At 45.4% G+C, this 26864-nt stretch overlaps 1 protein-coding gene across 1 annotated transcript; it reads left to right on the top strand.

The window, feature by feature from the left end:
• EPDR1 (ependymin related 1) lies at nt 1-26864 on the top strand. The gene is made up of 3 exons (XM_073898632.1): nt 1-593; nt 23965-24173; nt 25300-26864. The coding sequence occupies exons 1-3, from the start codon at nt 295-297 to the stop codon at nt 25494-25496; spliced, it is 705 nt and encodes a 234-aa protein (XP_073754733.1). The 5' UTR covers nt 1-294; the 3' UTR covers nt 25497-26864.

The raw sequence follows: 26864 nt of genomic DNA, 5'->3' as shown, positions 1-26864 counted from the left end.
TGCATTTCCTGTTGGCAGCAGAGAGCAAGTGGAAACAGAAGCCGCAGCGGCCAGCAGCCCAAGCAGGAACCGCTCCCGCGATTCACCCGGGCCTTCCCAGGCCCTGGTCCCGGCTCCCGCACCTCGCGCGCCTGACCCCAACCACCGGAGGTGGGGGTGGGCTGCGGCCGGAGGCAGCCAGCTCGCTGGGACCGCACTCCCGCACCCGGCCCAAGGCTGCGCGGCGGCGGCGCGGTTCAGCGCCCCCTGCGGCTCGCGCTGGCTCTCGGGGGGCGGCGGGCGCTGCGGTCGGCGATGTCGGGGCGCCCTCGGCTCGGCGTGGCCCGCGAGGCCCTGGGCGCCTGGCTGCTGGGCGGCCTCTGCTTCTGGGCGCTGGGCGGCCTCTGCGGCCTGGGGGCGACGGCGCTGGGGGCGGGGGCCGGGGGCGCCCCGGGAACCCCGCGTCCGTGCCAGGCGCCGCAGCAGTGGGAGGGCCGCCAGGTTCTGTACCGGCAGAGCAGCGGGCGCAACAGCCGCGCCCTGCTCTCCTACGACGGGCTCAACCAGCGCGTGCGGGTGCTGGACGAGCGCAAGGCGCTGATCCCCTGCAAGAGGTACGCGGGCCGCGGAGTGGGCGGCCGGGGGACGCTCGCAAGAGGTCTCCTCTTGCCGAGGAGAAAGGTCGCAGGGAGGGTGGCCGGGGGGTGGGCAGCGCGGTCGGGGGCTGGGTTGGAGGGCTGGGCCCTCTGCACGCTGAGCTCCTCAGCGCGGCGGTGGCCGGGGAAGAAGGAACCGGGCAGGGGCGGGATCGCATCCCTGCGGCCCGGGGCCCAGGTTCGCCCCGGTCCGCACGCTGCTGAGTCAGGCTTCAGCCTCGGGCGTCTCATGCACACCATCTCATCTCTTCCAGGAGCCATCTGCGGGGGAGGCACGTAGAATGTATATATTTTAAGAATTCTTGTTGCAGTTTTAAAGGAATAGGACAACCCAGCAAAAGGTGTGGGGAATCAAGGAGAATATCGCCCACAAGCTTATCACCCTGTTACAACTATTGAAATTTTGGTCTACCTCCTTAAATGTTTTAAAGCAAGTGTGACATATTGTGATAAAAAAAAATCATCTTTTTTTATATACACCATCTCTTATGCATTCTTAATCGCCATTTTATTGGTTGGCCTCAGAGACCTATTTTTAATAGCTGCACAATATTCCATAGAGGAGCTACGCCATTCTCTTAAACCACTTGTCTCGTAATTCACCTTCCCACATTTGCTGTGAGAAAGGGTGACCTCCTTCTGAGCCCTGATGGCTATTTTGGGATCACCACCTGTCAACTCCACAGCTTTCCTGTGGAAAGTCCTATGTGTGCTCCTCTGGGGGTTATGCTGGCCTCTCTGGGTGGCGTTTGTGTGGTTCGGAGGTGCCGTGTGATGTCCATGGTTTAAGGGTCCGGTGAGCCGTAAGATCAGGGGCAAATTTTGATGTCATTTCACCTAAAAGCATTTGTTGGAGTGTTAGGTATCTTGAAGGAAGTGCTGAAGGGACAGAACCTTTAGCAGTATATTAAAAAATGGAAGCTAATGCATTTGGAAGGGTAAAATGTGAGTGCTGAGGAGAGCTGGAGGAGCCAAGTCATCACTGGGGCCCGGGAGGATCTCTGAGGCCTCTAAAGAACATTGTGGCTCAGCCTCAAAGGACAGAGTAACAACAATAAACAGCAACCAGCGTGTGAGCACTTACTATATACCGGGCATGATGCTGAGGAGTTTCCACATATTACATGAAAACTCACAACAGTGTGATCTCTGTTTTATAGACAGAGAATCTGAGGTCCGGGGAGATTCAGCATTTCTTTCCAGACCACACAGCTGGGACTTGAGGAAGCTGGGTGGCTTCTGACACCTGTGCTATTAACCACGCTGTCATGCATTCATCATGCATTTTTTTCATGGCAAGCTCTTTGTATAAACAGAGTGGGTCCTGGGCCTCAGGGAGGTCACAGTCTGTGGGTGGAGTCACATGAAGGAAAATTCCCACCCAGTGAGATGAAGGGTATGCTAAGTGGGACAAGAACACTTCAGATGGGCAGCTAACCCAGGTTCCTGGAGGCACTTAAGTGTGAGCGAGCCCCAAAACCTTGCACCGGTGACCACTGCTCTGGGGGGATGCAGTCTATTGCAGGACATCTTGGAGCAGACAGGGCTGGGTGTATTCCAAGACCTGCAGACCAGTCGCTGTTAGGACTGAAGCACAGAGGACGTGGAGAGGTTGGGATCCACTGAAGGATTTTCAAACAGTGGAAGGTCATGACTGGATTATGGAATGGTCACTGGGTGTATGGTTGCAAATAAAGGAGAGCAAGAGTAGAAGCAAACACATGACCTGGGAGACTTGTGTCGAGGTCCAGGAGAAGGATGGGTAGTGGCCATGGTCATGGTGAGAAGCGGACTCATTAGGGAAATATCGAAGAGGTTTATTGACAACGGAGGTGAGGGGAGGGAAGGGTCAAGGAGAGGCCCCCATTTTTGGCTTCTGATGGCACAGAATGGATAGTGACGTGGTTCACTGAGATAGGGTTGGCTTTATGCACTTCTGATTGTGGATAAACTGCTAACTTTTCTGTGCACTGATGTGAAGCCTGGTCCAATAATGGTGCACTGATGACCAGTCATGTTGCAGACAGACTGGAATGGCTCCGAGCACACTGCTGAAGCAGAGGACTGTGGCCAGGAGAAGGGTGAGGGTCCATCCCCCCAGAGGTCACATTTTCACAACTTAGAAGATAAAGTGTTAAGAGTCGGACAAATCTGCGTCTGAGTGCAGAATCCAAGTGTGGGTCTTCGGGTAAATTGTTGAAGCTTTCTGAGCCTCAGTTTCCTCATTTACAAAATGAGAATGCTAATAGTGTCTAATGGATTGTTGTGGAGATTAAATGAGTTCAAGTATGTAAAGCACATTGTGCAGGGTCTGACGCCTTGAACGTGCTCAGTACATGGCTGCAGTTATCCCCATGGCCACCACCATCATCACCATCCTGGTGAATTTACCGTGACCCAGAGACTTGCTGCCAGCCAGCCTGTGGGCTCAGAAACTAGACCGGGAAGGGCACTCAGGGGCCTTTCCTTTGGGAGCTGACTCCGAGGAAGCAGGCTTAACAGCTAAAATGTATATTTCAGTGAGTCCGGTGGCGGGCATGGTGGCCAGGATTTGGGTCAACAAGACTAGGTCATTCTCTCCCTGTAGGGCCGAACTATGTGAGGAGCCAAATCATAATCAGGAGGTTGTGAGCAAAGAGTTGGCGCAAAGTCACTGAATCTAATGATCGCTTGCTCTAGGCCAGGCTGTATGCTCAGTGTTGAGCTTTCCTTCATGAGTAAGACAGGCCAGCCCAGGGGAATGGGGCTGAGATTCAGTGATGCATTCATTTTTCACCAGAAAGATGCCTAGCCTCTGGTTCTATGCTACCCCAACCCTGCGGGTGCAGACTCCCTCCACTCTGCACGGAGGCTTGGTGACTACTGTTCAGGCTGTCTTAGCAGCCCTTCTTCATGGAGGACTCCGCGATCGATTCATATAGTCTTTATATGTGTGCATTGTCTTTAGTGGGGTCACAGCCAAATCTTGCTGGCCTAGAACTTTTTTGTCCCCATGTGGTTGGTGATTTCTCATTTCTTTGTCCTGACCTATCAAGTGTTGATTTCACAGTTCAGATTTTAGAAGGCAGTTTTATTCCCCTTTTTCCCAGTTTCTTGGCAAGATGCTGTCTCACAGTTCCATCTCTGGCCCTCAGTCAGAGGTCGAAAAGAATGTTTAGTGCCTAAATGCATTTTTAAGCTCTTTAAATGTAGATTTGCTGGAACAAACTCATAAACTTTTTCAGGTATTAGCAGTCTGGCCAACAAACCAGATGTTATTTGAAGAAAATATGGATGGGTTGTCTCTTCATATTTATTAGTAAGTTGAGAAGTAAGTTTTAGAATTGGATCAACTTCTTAAGATTTTTATTTTGCATCCAGATTGTTATGGAAAATCCCACTGATAGTTACTGTGGAATGACTAGGACTTTCCAGGCTCTCTTTTCCCTGAGATGATGGAAAAGATTAAACAAGTTTACAAGCTTCAGATAAGACAGCCTTAGCAGAGGATGGGGAATATTAGTAATTGATACTATTTTGTTTTCTGGTTCCAACTATCTTTCCTGATTCCTTGACTAAATTCACAAGTATTATATTTGGAAGAGGGAGGAAAAGCAAGAAGATTATTTTCATATTCCCGCAAACATGTTGAACTTTGTGGGAGAAGCAATACTGAATGAATTTCGTGAGGCCACCAGTAACTTACTGTTCTCACTTGCAAAATGGTTGCTTGGGGGTTGGAATTAATGGCGCTACTGACGTAGAGTGAACAGAGAGGCATTAAGAGAATATGCAGGGGAACATTATGGATAATATCTTAGAAGACAAACCGACTCCCAATCTTACATGTTCAGGGATTTTGGGGGGGTAAAAGGTGAAAAGAAAAAATAGGTCTTAAATGGCGTGGCAAGTGGATTCTCAGTTCAAATTCTGACCAGATCATGTCTGTCTCAGTTTTCCCTAGGCATTCTATTTCTTGGAGAACAGAATATCATTTCTCTTCTGTATTTCTGGAGAAAACCACCTAGTGTAGCAGAGAGAGGGCAGACATCCAGTGAGCGAGTCATGGGACACAACACATGGCTTCTCATCCTGGCTTCACCACAGCAAGTTCCTAACTTCTCAGGATATCAGTTTTTCATCTTTGAATTTAATTTTAATGATCGACAGTGTTTATACTAAATAGCGTTTAGGCTTTCTTCCTTAAAGATGAAATGATACCACAGACGCACTCACTGTGCTTTTATTATATCAGGCTGATTCCTGTTTCTACCATGAGGTAATGAACTTAACATGGATTCTACTTTTTTTCTCAGTGTGTCCCTTTGTGTAGATAAAACCAAAATGCTTTTTCTTCCTTCTCCTTTTCACCTAAACTTGTGTTCCTGGGCAGAAAAACGAGGGGTCACCTTTAAGTGCTCTGGCTGCAGACTCAGAAGGCTCTGCTCTGTGTGTGGGGGGGGCAGAATATTCCAGGGCATGAATAGCATTGCTTATAGAGTGCTCCTCCACATATCTGTGGTGGAAGATTAATTCCAACGGCTCTTATCACACTAGGTAACTTCAACAATCATTGTGTTTGAACAGCAGGGTAAGGGTGTTTTTCCCTCCAAATGTAGAGTTTTATTTTATTTTGAAGCTGTTGCACTCTTACAGAAAGTAAAGACACAGCCATTTCCGCCTCCGCAATCATTGGAGAGTGAGTTGCCAACTTGATATCTCCACCACCCCCATTTCCTGCAAATAGGGCTATTCTCCTACACTACTGCAACATGGCCATAAAAACTGGGAAATTAACAGTTAACATGGATTCGTTTCTACCATCTGAAATTCGGGTCTCATTCAAGTTCTGTCAGTTGTTCGTTTATGTTCTTTATAGCCAAAGGCCCCAGTTTATATTCAAGCATTGCATTTCGGTGTCCTGTCTTTTCCGTGTTTTTTTTTGACTGGAACAATTCCTCAGTGTTCCTTGCATTTTGATAATTTGGAAGATTAAAAACCAGTGATTTGGTAGAATGTGCCTTGAATTGCATTTGTTTAATGTCTCTTTACGATGAGATTCTAATTATTCACCTGTGGTAGGTGAATAATTAGTACTACCATGGAGGTAGTACTCTGTTCTTACTGCATTGTGGTGTTCACTGGGGTCACTTGGGTAACTGACAGCTGCAAGGTTTCTTCAGTGTGAAGTGACACTTTTTAACTTTGTAATGAATAAGTATGTTATAGGGAATTCTTTTTTTTTTTTTCCTTAGGGAGAAAAAGGGTGGGGAGGGGGAGAAGAAGAAGAAGAGCGAGAGAGAGAATCTTAAGCAGGCTCCACGCCCAGTGGGGATTCTGACTCAGGGCTTGATTTCATGACCCTGAGATCATGACTTGAGCCTTAATCAAGAGTTGGATGCTCAACTGACTGAGCCACCCAGGCACCCGATAGGGAGATATTTTATTTTTTATTATTTTTTTAAAGGTTTTATTTATTTATTTGACAGAGAGCTGTAGAGAGAGTGAGAGAGAGCACAAGCATGGGGAACAGCAGAGGGAGAGGGAGAAGCACACTCCCCACTGAGCAGGGAGCTTGACATGGGACTCAATCCCAGGACCCCAGGATCATGACCTCAGCCGGAGGCAGATGCTTAACTGACTGAGCCACTCAGGTGCCCCTGTAGAGAGATATTTTAAAACCATGTACACATCCCATTTTTCATGACACTCAATTTATTCATTTATTTATATCAGCAGGAACTCAAGGATTCTCACTGTATTGTGTTTGTTCTCACTGTTTGTTTTGATGTTCACATTGTCCCAGATCTGGCCAGTAGGAACCTCTTTAAGTTGGCTTTTATATTCTTTAAACATGTATCTCTTATTCTTTGAGCACTTTTTCACTTTTTGCCACAATAAGATGTTCCAAAATCATCTATACTCTCTCTGCTAGAGTCTTGGAATAAGCCATTTCTGAGCCCGGAGCTCTGGTTACTTTTACTGGCAAAAAATATTTGGAAGCCAAGATCGCTGCTCTAGTTGTGCTCATAGCTGTTAGGTGGTGTGGCTCCCAGACCCTCTCAGTGGACAAAGCAAGGGTATGATATAGGTTTGAACACACACACATACACACATACACACACAGTCACTTATACGTATACACACAAATTTACGTGTAGGTACATTGCTAAGCTTCCAATTCTAATCCATATATATATATTTATACCAGAACCTCCAATTCCGCTCTACCCCCACATGGTTCATTTTTGGAGGTCTCTTCTCAGAGAAAACTGGCTCCCATTATTGGTTGCAGTAGGTAACCAATTGTTCATTGCTGTGATGCGCCTTCCCTACATGGGTGGCCCCCTCACCCCACTTGGGTTCTGCACCCTAGGCTAGACCATGCAGATGCTTACCTTGCTTGGCCCTACCTAGTGATTTTAGATTACATTTTTTTTAAAGATTTTATTTATTTATTCATGAGAGAGAGAGAGAGGCAGAGGGAGAAGCAGGCTCCCAAGGAGCAGGGAGCCCGATGCGGGACTCGATCCCAGGACTCTGGGATTATGACCTGAGCCGAAGGCAGATGCTTAACCATCTGAGCCACCCATGCGCCCCCTTAGATTACATTGTTGAGTGAGAGGAAAGGGAAGATCAGGTTATGTTTGTCTTCTTTTGGATTTCTCAGGGTTATATTGTTGTAAATCTTCAGAATCCATCTATGTGGCCGGGGGAGGTAAATTAGTATGAAGTGCTCAACGAATCGATTATTTATTTATTTTTAAAGTTTTTATTTATTGAGAAAGAGGGAGAGAGCGGGCTTGAGAGAGATCACAAGCAGCGGGGGTGGGGGAGAGCGGCAGAGGGTGAGTGAGAAGCAGACTCCCCGCGGAGCAGGGAACCCGATGCGGGGCTCCATTCCAGGACCCCGAGTTCATGACCTGAGCCGAAGGCAGACGCTTAACCCACTGAGCCATCCAGGGTGCCCCTCCACAAATTTATTTAATAACAACCCTGTTTTGCGTGGATTGGGCTTCCATTTTAAGAAATCCCAACTTTCAGAATTTCAGGAGAACGTCTCTTTTTGCCTTTGCTCCCTCCCCTTGATCTCTGGTGGCTGGGGCCAGCATTTTCTTTTATAATTAGCTCAGGAAGTCTGACTGCTTGTGGCCTTTTGCTCCTCAAAAATGAACCATGCTGATTTGCAGAACTGAGTTTTTCTTCAAGAAAGAGATTTTCTTGGAAGCCCGTAAAGTTTGCTTTGAGTCTTAATTCAGTGGGTCTGTTGACCCTGGATTTCAGAGGGTTGATGCTGGGATGCCGAGGAGAAGCGGGCAGTGAGGAGCCTTAGTGCCAAGGAAGACAAGCCCCACGGAGTAATAAGACTGGTGGGGTGTAAGACTAACTTATAACTAGTAGCCAGAAGTGGTCGCCAAACTGCTCTGAAAACATCTTTACTTCTCTCTGTCAACCTTGAGCTGTTTCTTCCTGATTCTGCCCTCGAAGATGGCGGTCAGGGGCAGATTGCCCAAAGATCTGAAAATATTCCACCAATTAGTGGTTTGTTTTTCCTGGAATAAATGTGATAGTGTTATATTTCCCCAATTCCAGTAAAAAGCTTCTATTTTCCCCTTCATAATTCCTTTTATTTTACCCATCTTTAAAGAAAAAAATTCCTCTCTGGATCCCACCAGCTGAAACCCCATTTTCCCCTTCTATTTAAAGCAAATCTCATGCTAAGTCCAGTCTCTGACCCCCATGCTCTCTCTAACCCTCTTCAATCAGACCTTGGGTGTCACAACTCTGCTGAGCCTGCTCTGCTCAAGAGCAGTACACTTCCCATTATTAACCAGATGATCCTTTATCACTCCTCATTTTACTGTGCCCATTTCCTCCATCTTGGTATCTTCACAGACCACATTCTTCTGGTGTCCCTCCTTCCGTCTCATTTCCTTTGCTTCCCAGTTCCCTTTGCTCTTCCTCCTCTTCTTGCGGACCATCAATGGTAGAATGTCCCAGGGCTCGGGCTTGCCATGCCTTTGCTGTTCTGTCTACACCGCTTTCTTGGTGCCCTCAGCTCAGTCATGGCTATAGCATACCCCAAAGTAATGCTCTTCTGCAAACAAACCAACAAACCAACAAATGTTATTCTTCTTGCAGGTTTCTTAGGTTCAGCTAATAGCAACTCCGGTTGCTCAGGATCAACCCTTGGAGTCATCCCTTGAGTTCTTCTCCCACTTGCCACGAGTAGTCCATAAGTGAAACCTGTCGACTCTAATTTTGAGATAGACCCAAAATCTGACCCCATGTTCACTGTCATCATGAATGCCCAACCCCTCATCATTCGTGCCTGGGCTTTTTGCACTGACCTCCTAACGGGTCCTCCTCCTTCCATCCTCGCCCCTTTTGGTCTGTTCTCAATGTAGCAACTTGAATAATTCTGCTAGAAATATCGTCTCATGTCACTCGTCCACTCAAAACCCTCCAATGCCTTTCTGTCGGTCAGAGTGAATGTCCTTACAAGGGCCCGGCTGCCCTGAGGGATCTGCTGCCCACCCCCTCCACGTCTTGTCTCTGAGCACGCAGCAGCCCCTCATTGCCGGCCCCCCCCTCGCCCGCAGCTCAGCAAGCTTCCCCCTGTTGGCCCTTGGGTTGTTGTTTCCTGTGCATAGAAAGCCTTCTTCCTAAAAAGCTGCACGGCCCCCTCCCAAATTAGACTGTCTGTCCTGCCAACATTCTCATACACCGCACCCCACTGCCTTACATGTTCAAGACACTTACCACTATCTGACATACTATTTAATGCTTTTTAAAAAAAGATTTTATTTATTTATTTGAGAGAGAGAGAGAGAGCACGAGGGGGGGAGGGTCAGAGGGAGAAACATGCTCCCAGCTGAGCAGGAGCCCGACGTGGGACTCGATCCTGGGACCCTGGGATCATGACCTGAGACAGACGCTCAACTGACCGAGCCACCCATGCGCCCTATTTAGTGCTTTTTGAACCAGTCCCCTCATCTCCCCTGCCTCCCCTTGCCCAAAGCAAGATTCCACAGTTAGGAATTTTTATCTGGTTGTTGCTGTTATCTCCAACACCACAGAATTAGATTTTTTTGGAGTAATTGAATGAAGAAATGAGTAATAATGGTGACTTCTATTCATTGTAGAAGGATACCCAAAATGCAGGTATGCACAGAGAAAGAAAGTAAAAATTATCCGTAACTGCTCAACCAATATGACTACTGGTAATGTCTTCTGAATATGCTAGGTGATTTTTTAAAAGATTTATTTATTTATTTGAGAGGGGGAGAGAGAGAGAGAGTGAGGTGGGTGAGGCAGAGGGGCAGGGAGAGGGACAAGCAGACTCCCCGCTGAGCACAGAGCCTGACATGGGGCTTGATCCCATGACCCTGAGATCAGGACCTGAGCCAAAACCAAGAGTCGGATGCTCAACCTCTGCACCACCCAGGCGCCTCTATCCTAGGTGATTTTGAGATGCAGACCATGCATACTGAAGGACATACTGTTTCACAGTGGGCTTTTTTTTTTTCTCTTAACAATATACCGTGCAAGCTCATCTATACTAACTAGTCCACTTCTATCATCTTTGAACTCCCGGCTTCTCCTCATTCAGGTCTCAGCTCACCATCTCCTCAGAGGAACCTTCTGTGACCCTCCCACCAGCCACTCCCCATCACATCTCCTTCTGTTTTCCTCCGGGCACGATCCCTGGGTGACATCATCTGGCCAGTTAATTTGTCTGGTGTTTATTGTCTGTCTCGCCTCCCTGAGTGAGAGAATATTACTGGTTTGATTTATCACCAAAACCCCAGCACCTAAAAGTGCTTGATACATCATAAGACTCAATAAATGTGTGCTGAGTGAATAAATACCATCTTCATGGCTTTTGGACTACTAGCATTGTACATGTTCATGGTGGAAAATCTAAGTAACACGGAAGAGCAACATAAAGAGAGTAAAGATGGCTCATCATCCTGCTATATGGGACTAAGGACCCTGATGTATGTGCTTCTGGATTTCTTTTCCTATTCCTGTGTATGTGATTTTGAAATTAAAATGGAAACATGCTCTGCATTTTTTATTTAACAAAATATTGTGCACATTTTTCATGCCATTTCTAAGGACTGTGTGGTGTTCTAGCTAATGGGTAGAACATAGCTTCTTTAAGCAGTCCCTTGTTGTGGGATAGTCATGTTTGTTTCCCGTCTATTTCCCACTAGTATAGACTACTACACATGTGCAGTTAGATGCCTACCACTTTTTAATGTATTTTGGATACACTGTTAGATAAGAAAATGATAGAAGAGGGATTTGCACATTTTTAAGTTGTGACAACTTTGCCCTTCGGGAAGGTTGCTCCGGGTGGCAGACATTTCAACTGGCAGAATGTGATTGTTCATGTTTCCCACACTCACACCTCTAATTTTTTTGGTCATTTCTAATATGATAAAGAAGAAACGGAAAGGCAAAATGGCATGCCTGTGGTGATGTCATACCCCCTTGTGCTTCTCACTCTGTTGTAACTATCTCTAATACTCCCCAGGTAAGTCCCCTGTGGGTTGTTGGTTTAACAAAGATACTCTGTCATGTTCAGTAAATATTTTTCTGACCTACTTTCATATATTATAAAGAATTTCTTCTAATCAGGATGGATATTAAACTTCACCAACCTAGTGATTTGTACTAATAGATTGCTTTACATTAAACCATCTTTGCACTCCTAAAATAAATTCTCATTTATCATTATGAAGTAGGCTTTTAATAGTCTGCTGGATTTGACTCGCTAACTTTTTTTTACGATTTGTTTTTAATCTATAGCCACAATTTAGCTTGTTCTTTAGTTTTTATTTTTCTGCTTTCTATATTTTAATGAAGAAAAGCTTTGCAAAATTATTAAAGAATTGGCAAGCCTTCAGTGTGTCTCTATGCTCTCCAGCCTTGAGGTTGGAAAAAATTAATTCCTGAAACCATTAGGACCTCACTCCTTTTGAAGAAATAACTCTTTGATCTCTTTTTAAGATCAAAGATCTAAGATCTCATAGGCCATTGTAAGGATATTTTCCTCTGGTTATTGATCCACTTAACTTTCTACTTCATTCTGCATTAGTTTGGGTTATTTATATTTTCCCTTCCATTTCATCAAGATTATATTTATCATCATGAGAAGTTTGTACATGATATTCTCTCGACTCTGAAACAACTTCACCCAATCTACTGATAGCCTTCTTTTCTTCCCAGTTTTCTTTTCCTCATGATTACATTTTTAACAATCAACTCGTGGATTTCTGGAACGGTTTTATAGCTTACTAAGTATTTATATTCTACGTCATGTATCTTCTTTGTCAAGAACAGTTTCTGGTATCAAATGGTACTGCCTACCCATATTTTGAAGTTTTTAGGCAGGCTTGTAGTAGCAACCCCTAAGAAGGCATACCACTACCTCCAGAAATGGATCCCCCAGGTTCCTTTCATCCACAAGCTACTCCCCTGCTCTTCCCTCATCAAACATTATCTTCAATGTTTCTCTTGCTCCTCAGTCCCAGTTTTAGAGAATTTCCCCCAATATGGGCTTTGGAAGTTTCCCGAACACCTGTGGTTTACTTCAGGAGCAGTGCCTCTTTGAACAGAGAGGCCATGTGAAGAATCAGACCCCCAGCAGGGTGCCTCCATGGCCCTCAGATCCTCTCCAAAGATTGGAGAAGCTCTTGGACAGTTGGGTCCTACACAGAAGGCAGCTGCCCCTGGACAAAAAGGCTGTGGTGCTCCTTCACGGAAGGTTGCGTTAGTTGTGGCTAAAGTTATGTGGACTGGGAAAGTTCCAGAGTGAGTTGTGCCAATGAGTGAGAGCTGTCAGCCTGCCCTAGAAGGGGCACCAAAGGAACCCCTCCAAGCTCCCCCAATGTCTCAGTCTATTTAGTCTGTTGTAATAAATACCAGAGGCTGCGTAGCTGATAAGCAACAGAAGTTCATTGTTCACAGTTCTGGAAGCTGGAAGTCTGAGATCAGGGTGCCAGCATAGTTGGGTAAGGGCCCTCTTCTGGTCATAGACTTCTCATTGTATCTTCACATGGTGGAAGGGGCCAGCTAGCTCTCCAGGGCCTCATGTATAAGGACACTAATCGCATTCATGAAGGCTCCACCCTCATGACCTAATCACCTCCCAAAGATCCTAATCTTAATGCCGTCACCTTGGGCATTAGGTTTTCAACACATGAATTTGGTAGGGTTCGGGGAGGGACACAATCCCTCAGATCATAGTGCCGGAGACCCTGCTGCTCTGGAGCATCTCAGAAATTGCCAAGGAAGATGTTGTCAGATAGGAAGATGGTGGCACAGGGCCAAGGGGCACATTAGTTCCTTGGTCTGACATAGCATTATCAGCTACAGGTGAGCTATAACTTAGGAGGAATGTATGAGGCACCATGAACCACCAGACTAGTTGGTGTGGCATCCAAGTTCAGCCATGATGAATGCAAGGCCTTCTGAGTTTGCTCGAAAATACGTGCAGGGAGGACTATGGTAAGCCGGACTATCTGCATTGATTTCAAAGCTTCTAAAAACAAGTGTGCCCCCCCTCCCCGCCCAGCTCACCAAGTTCCTTACTGAGATACATCTTACCTTCTCTGGAATTGTAAAGTCCTCCTTCCCAGAACATGTCATCAAGAAGCTGGTGATCCAGGATGTCAAGGTGAGAAAGGCAGACATGCCTCCGAGGAAGATGCCTGGGCCATCATGGAGTTACTGAGTTGGCTGAAGTCAAGAGGGAACAGGGTCTCCTTAGGAATCCCAGGGACAACTCTTGGCAGAGGGGCCCTGGTAGATGTGGGGAGGCAGTGGCAGCAAATGTAGAGAAAGCACAAGAGGCTGGAGCTCTCATTCCAGAAGGAAGAGGGCAGTGGACAGTTTTACCAGCTTGCCCTCTGGGGAGCAGAGGTCCTGGGGAGAGAATGGACTCCAGATTTAATAACCACTGAAATGTCATGTCACGTGCTGTGTTCTGATGTGGTTTATGTGTTTCCTCTGGATGTGGGAGGCCCCCCTCGCTCTGAATCGAGCCCTCTCCCTGTCCCCTTTATCACACACTGTATTTTGGACAGCGACCCCCCACCCCATCCAGGTTCAGTTATTGTCTAGTTTGCCCTTGGGACCCCCAGAGAGCCTCCCTGGTGATGTCTCAGTTCTCCTAAGGAGTGAGGGGATGAAACTTGAGAATCCACTTTTCTGTCAATAGAACAGTTTCTTCTGTAAAGGACAAGTATTTGTTTAGGTCCCACTCAGTATGTTGAAAAGAATTTAAAGTTCTTGGGTGATTTCTTGTGTTCCTTCTTTCACTATGCCTCTATAAGGTCAACTGCTTCACTTTTTAAACAGGGAGGAATTTCTCTTGTGTGAGTGTTTGTACAAACTTCTAAGTAGCGTTGCCACAAAAGAAACATAAATGATTTTACTCCTTTTATTATTTGCTGCAATCTTTTTTTAATTTAATTTAATTTTATTATGTTATGTTAGTCACCATACAATACATCATTAGTTTTTGATGTAGGGTTCTATGATTCATTGTTCGCATAGAGCACCGAGTGCTCCATTCAGTATGTGCCCTCCTCGCTGCAATATCTTTTATGCCGATATGCTTATCTACCTGAATCCTCTATTTTGGTTCATGTCTCGATCAGCTAGAAAATGTATTCAGTTAATTTTCTTCAGAGAGGGTATGGTGGTACAGTTCCAGAGATTTTGATAAAAATTTTATTTATTTATTAGAGAGAGAGAGCACGCACATGCGTGAGCACAAGCAGGGGGAAGGGCAGAGCCAGAAGGAGAAGCAGTCGCCCCACCAAGCAGGGAGCCTGACATGGGACTCGATCCCAGGACCCTGAGATCATGACCTGAGCCGAAGGCAGATGCTTAACTGACTGAGCCACCCAGGAGCCCCCACTTCCAGAGATTTTGAATGCCGGAGAACGTCCACTTACTGCCTTTTTACATAAAGCTAATTTTGGGGTGTACACAATTCATTGGGTAATAATAATAGTATTTTTTTAAATTTTTTTATTGTTATGTTAATCACCATATATTACATAATTTGTTTTGGTGTACTGTTCCGTGATTCATTGTTTGTTCATAACACCCAGTGCTCCATGCAGAACGTGCCCTCCTCAATACCCATCACCAGGCTAACCCATCCCCCCACCCTCCTCCCCTCCAGAACCCTCAGTTTGTTTTTCAGAGTCCATCATCTCTCCTGGTTCGTCTCCCCCTCTGACTTACTCCCCTTCATTCTTCCTCTCCTGCTATCTTCTTCTTTTTCTTTTTTCTTAAAATATGTTGCGTTATTTGTTTCAGAAGTACAGATCTGTGATTCAACAGTCTTACACAATTCACAGCGCTCACCGTAGCACGTATCTTCCCCAATGTCTATCACCCAGCCACCCCATCCCTCCCACCCCCGACCACTCCAGCAACCCTCAGTTTGTTTCCTGAGATTAAGAATTCCTCATATCAGTGAGGTCATTTGATACATGTCTTTCTCTGATTGACTTATTTCACTCAGCATAACACCCTCCAGTTCCATCCACGTCGTTGCAAATGGCAAGATCTCATTCCTTTTGATGGCTGCATAATATTCCATTGTGTATATATACCACTTCTTCTTTATCCATTCATCTGTGGATGGGCATCTTGGCTCTTTCCACAGTTTGGCTATTGTGGACATTGCTGCCATAAACATTGGGGTGCACGTACCCCTTCGGGTCCCTACATTTGTATCTTTGGGGTAAATACCCAGTAGTGCAATTGCTGGATCGAATGGTAGCTCTAATTTCAACTGTTTGAGGAACCTCCATACTGTTTTCCAGAGGGGTTGCACCAGCTTGCATTCCCACCAACAGTGTAGGAGGGTTCCCCTTTCTCCACATCCCCGCCAACATCTGTCGTTCCCTGACTTGTTAATTTTAGCCATTCTGACGGGTGTGAGGTGGTATCTCATTGAGGTTTTGATTTGGATTTCCCTGATGCCGAGCGATGTTGAGCACTTTTTCATGTGCCTGTTGGCCATTTGGATGTCTTCTTTGGAAAAATGTCTGTTCATGTCTTCTGCCCATTTCTTGATTGGATTATTTGTTCTTTGGGTGTTGAGTTTGATAAGTTCTTTATAGATTTTGGATACTAGCCCTTTATCTGATAGGTCATTTGCAAATATCTTCTCCCATTCTGTCGGTTGTCTTTTGGTTTTGTGGACTGTTTCTTTTGCTGTGCAAAAGCTTTTTATCTTGATGAAATCCCAATAGTTCATTTTTGCCCTGGCTTCCTGTGCCTTTGGTGATGTTTCTAGGAAGAAGTTGCTGCGGTTGAGGTCGAAGAGGTTGCTACCTGTGTTCTCCTTTAGGATTTGGATGGACTCCTTTCTCATGTTTAGGTCTTTCAACCATTTGGAGTCTATTTTTGTGTGTGGTGTAAGGAAATGGTCCAGTTTCATTCTTCTGCATGTGGCTGTCCAATTTTCCCAACACCATTTGTTGAAGAGACTGTCTTTTTTCCACTGGACATTCTTTCCTGCTTTGTCAAAGATAAGTTGACCATAGAGTTGAGGGTCCATTTCTGGGCTCTCGATTCTGTTCCATTGATCTATGTGTCTGTTTTTGTGCCAGTACCACACTGTCTTGATGATGACAGCTTTGTAATAGAGCTGGAAGTCCGGAATTGTGATGCCGCCAGCTTTGCTTTTCTTTTTCAAGATTCCTCTGGCTATTCGGGGTCTCTTCTGGTTCCATACAAATTTTAGGATTATTTGTTCCATTTCTTTGAAAAAAGTGGATGGTATTTTGATGGGGATTGCATTGAATGTGTAGATAATAATAATAGTATTTTATGCTTATGGCATTTAGAGCTCTAGAAGGGAAGTCTGATACCAAACTATGTTTGGGTTTGTTTTAATACATTTGTTTCTGCCCCTGTTTTTGTAGGTTGTTTCTGTTATCCTGGAGCATTATTAACATCCCCAGGTTATGTCCAGCTCTATGGAAATTTCATCTGTTGTTCCTGGAGGCGTGATACTCTGTCCTCACTCTTTGTTCCTTGTAGACTCTCTACTTACAGGGATTGGTTCTCTTACCTCTGTTACCCAGATTGCTTATCTTCCCATTAGCCTTTTTGTCACTTTATTTGATTTTCCTAGAGTTCTAGAATCGTACCTTTTAATTCACTGCTTCTGTTTTGTATGTGTTTGTGAGAGCATAGTGAGAGCATCCTGTGCCACCTCCACTGTGTTTTCTACTTTGATAATCACGTTTTTCATCAGAGAGCTATCTTTGCGGTCACACATTATTCTTTATTTCTTAAATTCAGTATCATCCCAAATCCCAGTGAAAGTAAAAAGTAAGATTTATACTTTAGACTCATTAACTGTTAGCTGCAAGGCGTCTGTGTTTATATTTACACACAGTGACAACTGATATGTTTCTCCTGAGAAGCATAGTACTGACTGGACGAACCTGATTATCCTTGTATGCTCTCAACCTCCTTAACACCACACCCCCTGATGTGTAGTTCTAGAAATCACTGTGTACCATGGCAACATGGGTATCCTGGTACTAATGAGGCTCTTCCTTTCAGTGGTGAGAAAAAGACAGCTTGAACTATTGTCTCATGAGACACTTTTTTATTATCTTCCATCAGATCAAAGAGTATATGGCTGCACGTTGCCAGTTTTCATCCTGAAACATTCTTGGAAAAAAGAAATCTCTCCAGTTTCTTGAGCAACCTTTTCCTCTTTTGAACTGGAATCCGAGTGGTGGAAGCCCATCACCTTACAGCTCCTTAAACTGCACACACAATTACTCTTTGATTTTACTTTTCCTAGGGCTGCATTCTCCAGTAACTTAATTTCCCTTTTGTTATATGTGGTTGGTATCAGCTTGCACAGTGAGTTTCCGTCTGGCATGGCAATTTTGAAATAATGTTTTGCTTTTATGTCTCATAAGTACCATAGAGTGTAACTAGCTCTCGGTGTGGACCAGAATGGCAAGTGGCTACCGCTCACTTCTTCCGGCTAAGAGTCAGAGCGCTGGCTTGCATTCCTAATCTGTTATATTGCATATTACACAAATCCAGAGTGTGTCCAGTTTCTTCCCTAAAAGCCAAAGTCCTTTTTGTGATCACAATAGTATGTTTGTCCATCCCTTTTCTGCAATTTAAGACATCTTGGATGCCCAAGCAGTTATAGGTGGGTGGGAAGAATCACTCCCTGTGGAAGGAGGGGGAAGAAGCACGGTATTGGTGAATTAGAGCGAGTCTGGTAGGAGATCAGACCTCAGGTCCAATCCTGGCACATTATTTATGACTTAGTTATGCTCTCAGCCTCATATTTTCTCCTCTGTTTAAAAAAGAAAGAAAGAAAAGCTAATAACATGTCAGTCAGTGGAATTTGCCAGTCTGTAACCTCTGCCGCAGACTGGATTTTTTCCCCCTTGACCACTCTGATTCAAGACAGAAAAACAGTTGCCTCTTGGCTACACAGGCAGTAGCCATTTGGATTTACCTATGCCCAAGCCAGGCTCCGATACTGTAGGTTCTGGGCTTAGCCAGATTCTTGGGCCCTACTCATTCTGGAACAAAAGGCTCTCAGAGAGTTGTTGAAAAGCGTCTGATAGATCAGAACTATAAAGCAGTGGATTTTCTTTATTTAGGTTGCTTACAGCTGCATGTTTCAGAAAATCTGACTAACAGAGGCTGACACTATAAGGATGTTTGTAGTTTACCTCAGAATGCTGGTGATGCACTTTCCTAGGTCTGACTCAACAGTATCATCGAGGCCCAGGTTCTTCTCCATCCATCTACTCTGCCATTCTCAGAGAAAGTTGGCTCACAGTTGCAAGATGGCATGCTGACTTGTTGCCTCAAGGCCTTAAAGTAGCTGTCCCCACTTCAAGCATTATTTCCTTATGTTCAAAGACAGGAAACAAAGGACGGAGAGCAGGACAGGGAGTCTGTGTTTTGGAGGGAAAAGAAATCTCCAGCGGATCTCCTCTTGCAACAGACTAGAAGGAGCTCCCACTGACAGAACTTGTGACAATCTGAGCATCGAATGGAATAATGACTTTACTTGTCATACATTGAATATATAAAAATTCTTGAGTCCAGGGTGCTGACTGATAGATAAGTAGATAAAAAGGTAGATGTCATTTGTTATGCCATTGGTATCCCAATCTCCAGTGAAATAATTGATTCAGGAAATGGTTTGACCCAGAACCATTAGGTGACACTTATTGGCTAATAGACTCTTCTCAGCATCACTAAGTATTCCTGACCAATTACTTGCTAACTGTAAAAGGAAACACCTTCATAATGGAGACATCTGGAGTAATCATCTAATTTGGTGATCAAAGTTAGTCGCAGGGATGGGATATCACCTGTCTTCGGCTAGGATGCACCATGAAGCACACAGCCTTATCAATTTCTTTCCAAAAATCTTTAACCAAATTACATCAAGCCTTTAGAATTCAGGTCTAGTTTGGAGGAATGACAGGAGCTTGAGGAGCAAGTTAAATGAGGAAACAGACAAAAGTCTAGAATGGGGAATTTGTGCAGACCTGGAGTTAATAAAGCCATGTTAAAAATAAAAATGGTAGGAGTAGTATTCCAGATTTTTAAGATAGTAGAGACCTAACAACCAAATATAATGCTTGAAACTTTATTGGATTCTCATTTTATTTTTTAAGAGATTTTATTTATTTATTTGACAGAGAGCATGAGCCAGAGAGAGAGCACGAGCAGGGGGAGGGAGAGGGGGAGGAGCCCGACGCGGGGCTCGATCTCCGGACCCGGGATCACGACCTGCGCCGAAGGCAGACGCTTAACCACTGAGCCACCCAGGCGCCCTGGATTCTGATTAAAAAAAAAACTTTAAAATTCATTTTGGGGGGACAATTGAATATGGACTAGATATTAGCTGCCATTAGGGAAAGAATTTTAATTTCTTAGGTGTGATAATGGTGTGGTGGGGAGGCAGAAAATCTTTGTTTTTAGCAAATATTTAGAAAATAGATAAAGCAAATACAGAAAAATGTCAACATTATTGAATTTAAGTGGTAGATACAAAGGTGATCATTGTACTAGTCCCTTAACTTCAGCATTTTAAAAATATTTCATAGTAAATTAAGAAAAACTGATTCCATAAATCTGTATTTTTTGACCTGGAAGGATATCAAGGACAAATTATTGAATTTAAAACATAGGTTAGAAAACATAATACTCATTTTTGTAAAATGTGTCTACTACACATAATGAAAAATCAATATGATATTTGCACAGCATGTTCATAGCAGCTTTATTCAAAATAGCCAAGAGGTGGAAACAACCCAGGGTCTATACACAGATGAACGGATAAGCAAAACGTGGTCTATATAATCAGTGGAATATTAGCCTTACAAAGGAAGGGAATTCTGACATACGCTATAGCATGGATGAACTTTGAGGACATGATGCTGACTGATATAAGCCAGTCACAGAAGGACAACTACTGTATGATCCCACTTATATGAGGAGGCACCTAGAGAGTCAAGTTCACAGGGACAGAAAGTAGAAAGGTGGTTGCCAGAAGCTGGGGAGGGAGAAATGGGGAGTTGCTTAATGGGCACAGAGTTTCAGTTTTGCAAAATGAAAAGAATTCTAGAGATTGGTTGCACAATACAAATTTACTTAGCACTATTGAACTACACATTTAAACGTGGTTAAGATGGTAAATTTTACGTTATGTGTATTTTGCCACAATTTAAAGAAAATTAAATAAAAATAATCTGTATATGCTTAGACACAGATGCGCAGAGTTGTTACCTCCGTTAAGTGTGAGTTTCTGGGCAATTTTTACTTCATTTTCCATTTCTGTACTGTTTTGTTTTTTTTTTTTTTTTTTTTTTTTACTTTGAACATGAATCAGTTTTACAAAAACCGGAAGATATAAAACTTCTACAGGTTTTCAGTGTTTGGGAAAACATGGGGATGGGAGAGCCTAATTTTTAGGACGATGGATTTTCAGGGAACAACAGAAATGGTCAGTGCAGCCTGAGAATTTTGTCAAAAGCAACAGGAATCCTTGGTCCCGCAAGGAGAGAGGCAAAATGGGGGCACTGGACACCTCTTGTGCACGGAGGCTGGTGTGGCAAGCTCAGCCTGCTGACCACTTGGCCGGGCCTGGCTGGCCTGACCTTGCTCGCAGCTGAGGCCTGGCAGGGCCCTCCCAGGAACTGTGCTTTGCTTGGGGTCTGGCCAGCGAGGAGGAGTTTGCCGGCTGTTGTTGACCCAGGCCTGACCTGCCCGCCTTGTCCTCCAGGCCCTTTCCAGCACCTCACCTTGCTTGCACCCCGGGGTGTAATTTGTGAGTCCTGTCCTCCCAGCTTCCTCCACTTGGGAGCCAGGCTTTGATCTTGCTTCCCGGGATTGAGTTTCGGTTGAAGACGGTCAGTCCAGTCCTTCGGGTCTACGGGTTATTACCCACACAGCATCCCAGGCGGATGATTCATTTCAACCCTGGCTGATCTCTGCGTTTTGACCTAATGGCTCTATCAGGCTCCAGAGCCTGTATCTTCTTTGCGATGGAGAAGCTTACCTCTGAACAAGGAATTATGTTCACCTCAGTACCCAAGCCGCAACAGCATCATCAAAAGCTTCTGTTCCAAAACTCAGTACGGAGTGGAGCTAGCATTGATATCCATATGGGATTTTGAAAAACAACCAAACAGTTATACGGTTGTATTTGGTTTTCCATTAAATGAATATTTTCTGTTTTACTTAAGGCACTGTCAACATAACCTCAATATCAGATGATGGCCTCTTGTGAAAAAAATTAAATATTTTGAAAACAGCAAAGTACTGAGAATGCTGTAACAAACACCTGTGTTCAGACCACCCAGAATGGGTAAATGTTAATAGTTTGTGGTGATTCTTTCAAGTCTAGCATTCTTATTTGGAAATTAAATTTTCCCTCTGTGCATGGGCAGGGCTGGCCCCGGGACAGTAGTAACGTTGGCGGCCTTCCTCTCCTGCCACCCCCCACCCCCCAGCTGGGGGCTGACCAGGTGGCCGTGGCCCTGGCATCTGTGCAGGGCCACGTGGTGTCTCTCCCAGGACAGCTGTGCTGGTGGTTGTCCTCTGGAGCTCTAGGTGGAACAGCGGGAGTCCTCCACTATATTAGAAATGAGCCCTGGTTCTGAGTCACACAAAAAGTTCCAGGAGGAAGAAAGGAAAGTTAATTACAACAAAGGAAACATCATAACTCTGCAGGGGGATCTCCAGACCCTGAGCCTCAGAGAAGAAATGCATCCAGCAAATGCACTGCCGTCGGGAGTCCCAGCTTGCCAATGCTCCCAGCTTCCTTCTTTACTCTTGCTCAGTTCACATGTTGGAAACAGCCTCCCATGGCCTCTAAGTATACAGGGGACATGTCCAGCCACATAGACAGATTGCCTCGCAGTCCTCAGGTGGCAATCCCCCAGGTTCGTGGAAGGGCATCTGATCGTCTCGCCCCGGGTCAGATGTCCTCCTCTGGTCCAGTAAGCTCTGCTGATGGTGGCCAGCTCCTGGATGGCCAGCTTGGCCATCCTGCTTCTGTGACCTGCGGATTCAGGGGCTGAGGGCTGTCCTCAGGAAGGAGCCCCCCCGCCCCCACCTCTGCTGCCCATGGTGCATAACTTCCAGGGGACAGTCGCTGCAGTGTGAGAAGCACACCGCCGGCGTTTCTGCAGGAGTGACGAATGACTGTCTAGGCTAGACAACCTGGGCTTGGGAAGGCACGAGAGGACGGTGCTGATGGCGAGGAGAATAAGGAAGAGAGCCCCCCAGGGGCACATGGTGCAGGTGTTTTGTGGGTCCTGCCGCCCCTGAAAAGCTTGTGGAACAGGATTTGTGTACAGTCCCGTATTTATGAATGGATGGTCCTCTAACACTGAGAGTAATGTGTCTGTACTCCATACATGAATGTTTAGACTGATGTGCCAGGGACTTCACCGGGCACGAGACAATAGTGACAGCCCAACCCCAGCTCCTGCAAAGGGCTCACAGTACAGTGGGAACCCTGCATGCGTATTTTTATAAGAGGTTGGCTCCACTTTCATGTGAGCGATATCGCAGCAAATGAACACTGCCTTTTCTGTTTGCAATCACTCCCACTTCTAAAAGGCATTGACCCTCGTAAGCCATTTCAAGTGTTTGCTAGAATGAAGCAAAACAGATATATCTGAATATATAAAATGAGGTCATGTTTACATTTCCATACCGACTCTTAGAAAAAGGAAGCACAACCCTAATAGTGGTACTATTTTGACCATGTAGACAGTGATCGTTTATAATAGTTTTTCTGAAGGAAATACTTTTTAAGCTCGGACTTGGGATGGTGAACATTTGCCCTGGAGGCAGATGGAGGCTGTGGGGTGGAATGACTCTCACATTATTTGCTCAGGAAAAGCTCCCTGCTCAGCTCTTTTGTCCTCAAGGGTTGTGAATTTCACTGGGTGAGGTCAGAACCGTGTCCTCACTCTGCAAGACCAGCAGCTGTGGCCTCTTTTGGATTGACAAACACAGGGAAGCCCAACCTGTTGGCTTGCCCCAACACCAAGATTGCTTAGCTTTAGGATCCACACAGGACTGGGGACAGCACGGCGTGCAGGGCCATAGTGGGGGCATCTGCAGACTCCCCGCCCAGCCTGGAAGTCTGTCTGGCTCGCTCCACACATGGGCTGTACACGTGGGCCAGAGAAGTGAGGACAAACTGTGTGGGAAACCGGTTGCTCTGGGGTCCCCTCAACTTTTGTCTGCGTCTCAGCCTCCTCCGGGTACTGTGCCGGTGGCGGGGCGGCGGGGGGCTCATTCTCACGCAGCTGTGCCTTACTGAAGCCCATTACTTGTGACTGAGAGCCGAGACAATGGGGCACAGGTGTGTGGTCTGACCTTGGCGGCTTCCGGATGTGCTACATTCAGTGTAGCCCAGTAAGTCCTGATTTAGTGCTGCAAGGAGAACTCAGCCAAACCAAGGGTCAAATCCTCCTAGGTCCTTGTGGCTAAAAAGTCACAAACCAGGGCCCTGTCTTCCTCCTGTTTGTAGCCTAAGCACAGGATCCGGCATATAATAGGTACTCAATGATTCAATATCAATTTTGAACTCTGAATTTTAATGATTTCATATTTAGGTTGTCAATGTGTCAAGTGCTCATAAATAAGTGATTGCCTCGTAAGCAAAACTATTTTTGTCTACTTGTTCTAAGAGTATTTTGTATCGAAGGCCTTTGGACTGTATGCTGATAAGAGGCACGATGACTGTAACATGAAGTCCTGATCCATTCTCTTTATATCTGTCTTTCAGATTATTTGAATATATTTTGCTGTATAAGGATGGAGTGATGTTTCAGATTGAACAAGCCACCAAGCAGTGCTCCAAGATCACCCTGACGGAGCCCTGGGACCCTCTAGACATTCCTCAAAACGCCACGTTTGAGGACCAGTACTCCATAGGGGGGCCCCAGGAGCAGATCACTGTCCAAGAGTGGTCCGACAGAAAGTCAGCTAGATCGTGTAAGGCTTCATAAAATAGCCAAGTGCTGCATCTCGGGAAGCGTGATGGGGTAAAAGTTTAAATCCATTAAGGAAGGTAGTTAGGGCAATTTATAAGCTTAAGCAAATTGTTTAACGTCCCCCGCACCTGCTTTGAAGTCTCTCTCCCCCCCCCCCCCCCCCCCGCTGGTTGTTTAGTTCCAGAATCTAAGCATCATATTTGAAACATCTCAGCCTTCTAGCACCCCCTGTATCTTTCTGCCATTGGCTGTTATGGGCTTGTCCTTGGCTCTGACATTGAATAGTCTTGAGATCTGTGACATGGAAGACATCTGTCTGAGGTCTACTTTAGAATCCTCATATCACTTCCTAAAGTCACAGAGACCTGATCTACTCCCATTATACCCAGTGTCTGCTTTTGTATATAGATGCGAAGCTCTTCTCTGCAACCCTTCGTACGCCTACCCCAAAACGGTTTCAAAAACACAGGCTTTATGGTGTATGTGGGAAATAGTACAAAACAATGTAAAAACAATCCCCCCTCCCCAAGTTTAGCATAGAATTATCATATGACCTAGCGATTCCACTTCTGGGTGTATAGTCAAAAGAATTGGAAGCAAGGACTAAAAGGTATGTGTGCACCCATGTTCATAGCAGCATTGATCATAATAGCCAGATGGCAGAAACAACCCAAGTGTCCATCAGCAGATAAATGAATACCCCAAATGTGGTGTAAATAAACAATGGAATATTATTCAGCCACGGATAATATTGGCTAAACCTTGAGGACATGACGCTGAGTGAAATAAGCCAGTCTCTAAAGGACAAATACTATATAATTCCACTCGTCTGAGGTCCCTAGAGTAGTCCCGGTCATGGAGACAGAAAGTGGACGGGCGTGGCCAGGGGCTGGGGGCGGGGGGATGGGCGTGAGTGTTAGAGGGCACGGAGTTTCCACTGGGGAAGATGACAAGGCTCTGGACAGGGATGGTGGCGATGGTTTCATGTGAACGCGCTTAATGCCACTGAACTGTCCTTAAAAATAGTTAGAAGGGTGAATTTTATGTATATTTTACCACAAGAGAAAAAAATACAGGCATTTTGCCTACCTTCTATGTTGAAAAGTCAACTTCCCTTCCTCTGACAGATGAAACCTGGATCGGCATTTATACTGTCAAGGATTGTTATCCTGTCCAGGAAACCTTCACCAAAAATTACAGTGTGATATTGTCCACCCGGTTTTTCGACATACAGCTGGGCATTAAAGACCCCTCGGTGTTCATCCCACCGAGCACCTGCCAGGCGGCCCAGCCAGAGAGGATGAGCGAGGACTGCTCCTGGTAAGCCTGTGAGCGCCAAAGCCAGGCGTCGGACGTCATCCCCAGCTTGAAAGGGATTCGAGGCTTTTCAGAGGCGAGAACCTTCCCTGGAGAGAAATGTCCAAATTGTAGGAAGATAAGCACCGATCTGGGGTTCTTTGTATATATGATTTTTGACTCCTCAAGCTATGTTTACAAAAGGGCAGAGCATTTGTTCAGCCTGTGTCGGGAGCTGTGTCTTCCGCGCGTGCAGGTGGATCTGGGTGCAGGGGCAGACGTGGGCGAGGGGCGGCAGGAGCGGCTTACCTTGGCAGGGAGGAGGGTTTTGTTACTGACGTGACCGAGAATTGCTGGGTTGCTGCCATGTAGTAATAATAACATGCAGAACAGTTTTGGTCCATTTTATGATAAAGTTTTATGTTCTCTACGGATGATGGCCCCAATATTGCCTGCACCAGGGGGGCGAAGGCTCCCTTGGCCACTGACAAAGTGATTCCTTAAAATCCCTTCCAGACTTAAGAGCTTTATGGCATGACTGGGTTGATGGAAATTTTGGGAGGAAATGAAAGGCTCCAATACAAAGTAATTATCCCTCAAAGAGACATTTTAAACAAGAGGGTTTGGACAACTTCATGTCTCTACCTGGGTAAGCATAAGCCATGTGTGCGTCCTTTCCTCTATGCAAGACTATTGCTATATGTGCTAAATCATTACATATTTGTCAGGAGACCTAGAAAGACAGATAGTATTCTAAAAATAGCATCGCACTGGGAGTCAGGAGACTATTGTCTTCAGAATCCGGGACTGGAATTCCTCTGTACTTGAACGCCTTTGATGAACTAAATGCACTATGCTTTCCCTCACCCGAGCCTTCCTGGGGCAGTCGCAATCTCTTTGTCTATGTGACTTCTGCTCATCTTTCCCAGGTCAGCTCACACTTGAGCTGACCCCAGAGAGCTGCTCCCAGGTCCGGCTTGGGTGCACTCTGTAGCTTGAGCATGCAGTTCTCACCATACTTATTAGGCTGTGTGCTAATTTCCTGCTTACTGGACGCTGTCGCCCATGAGCCTAGCTATGAGCAATTTGAGTACGGGTACCATGCTCTGTTTACTTCTATATGCCCAGCGCCAAGTAAGTGCCTGGCACATGCTCAGTGCCCTAAACATTTGTAGAGTGGAGAATGCCAGTCTCTCCGGTCATTAGTTGCCTCATCTGTTCAAGGGTTGGGTTTGCTGATCTCTGGGGAGACTCTTAGTAATAAGATTCTAGATTCTTCTACTGTTATGTTTAATCTGGCTATTATCTATTACTAGGAGAAATGTATGACATCTCTATCACACGGAAAACAATCTGTATGACTCACAGTTTATTTCAATAAACATGTTTAATTGCA

This window comes from Callorhinus ursinus, unplaced genomic scaffold (genome assembly GCF_003265705.2).
Source record: "Callorhinus ursinus isolate GAN/ISIS: 27379988/994484 unplaced genomic scaffold, GSC_fseal_2.0 scaffold12, whole genome shotgun sequence".
In the NCBI taxonomy this organism is placed as follows: domain Eukaryota; kingdom Metazoa; phylum Chordata; class Mammalia; order Carnivora; family Otariidae; genus Callorhinus; species Callorhinus ursinus.
Note: the sequence above shows the minus strand (reverse complement) of the source record. Positions and strands in the feature narration are given on the sequence as shown.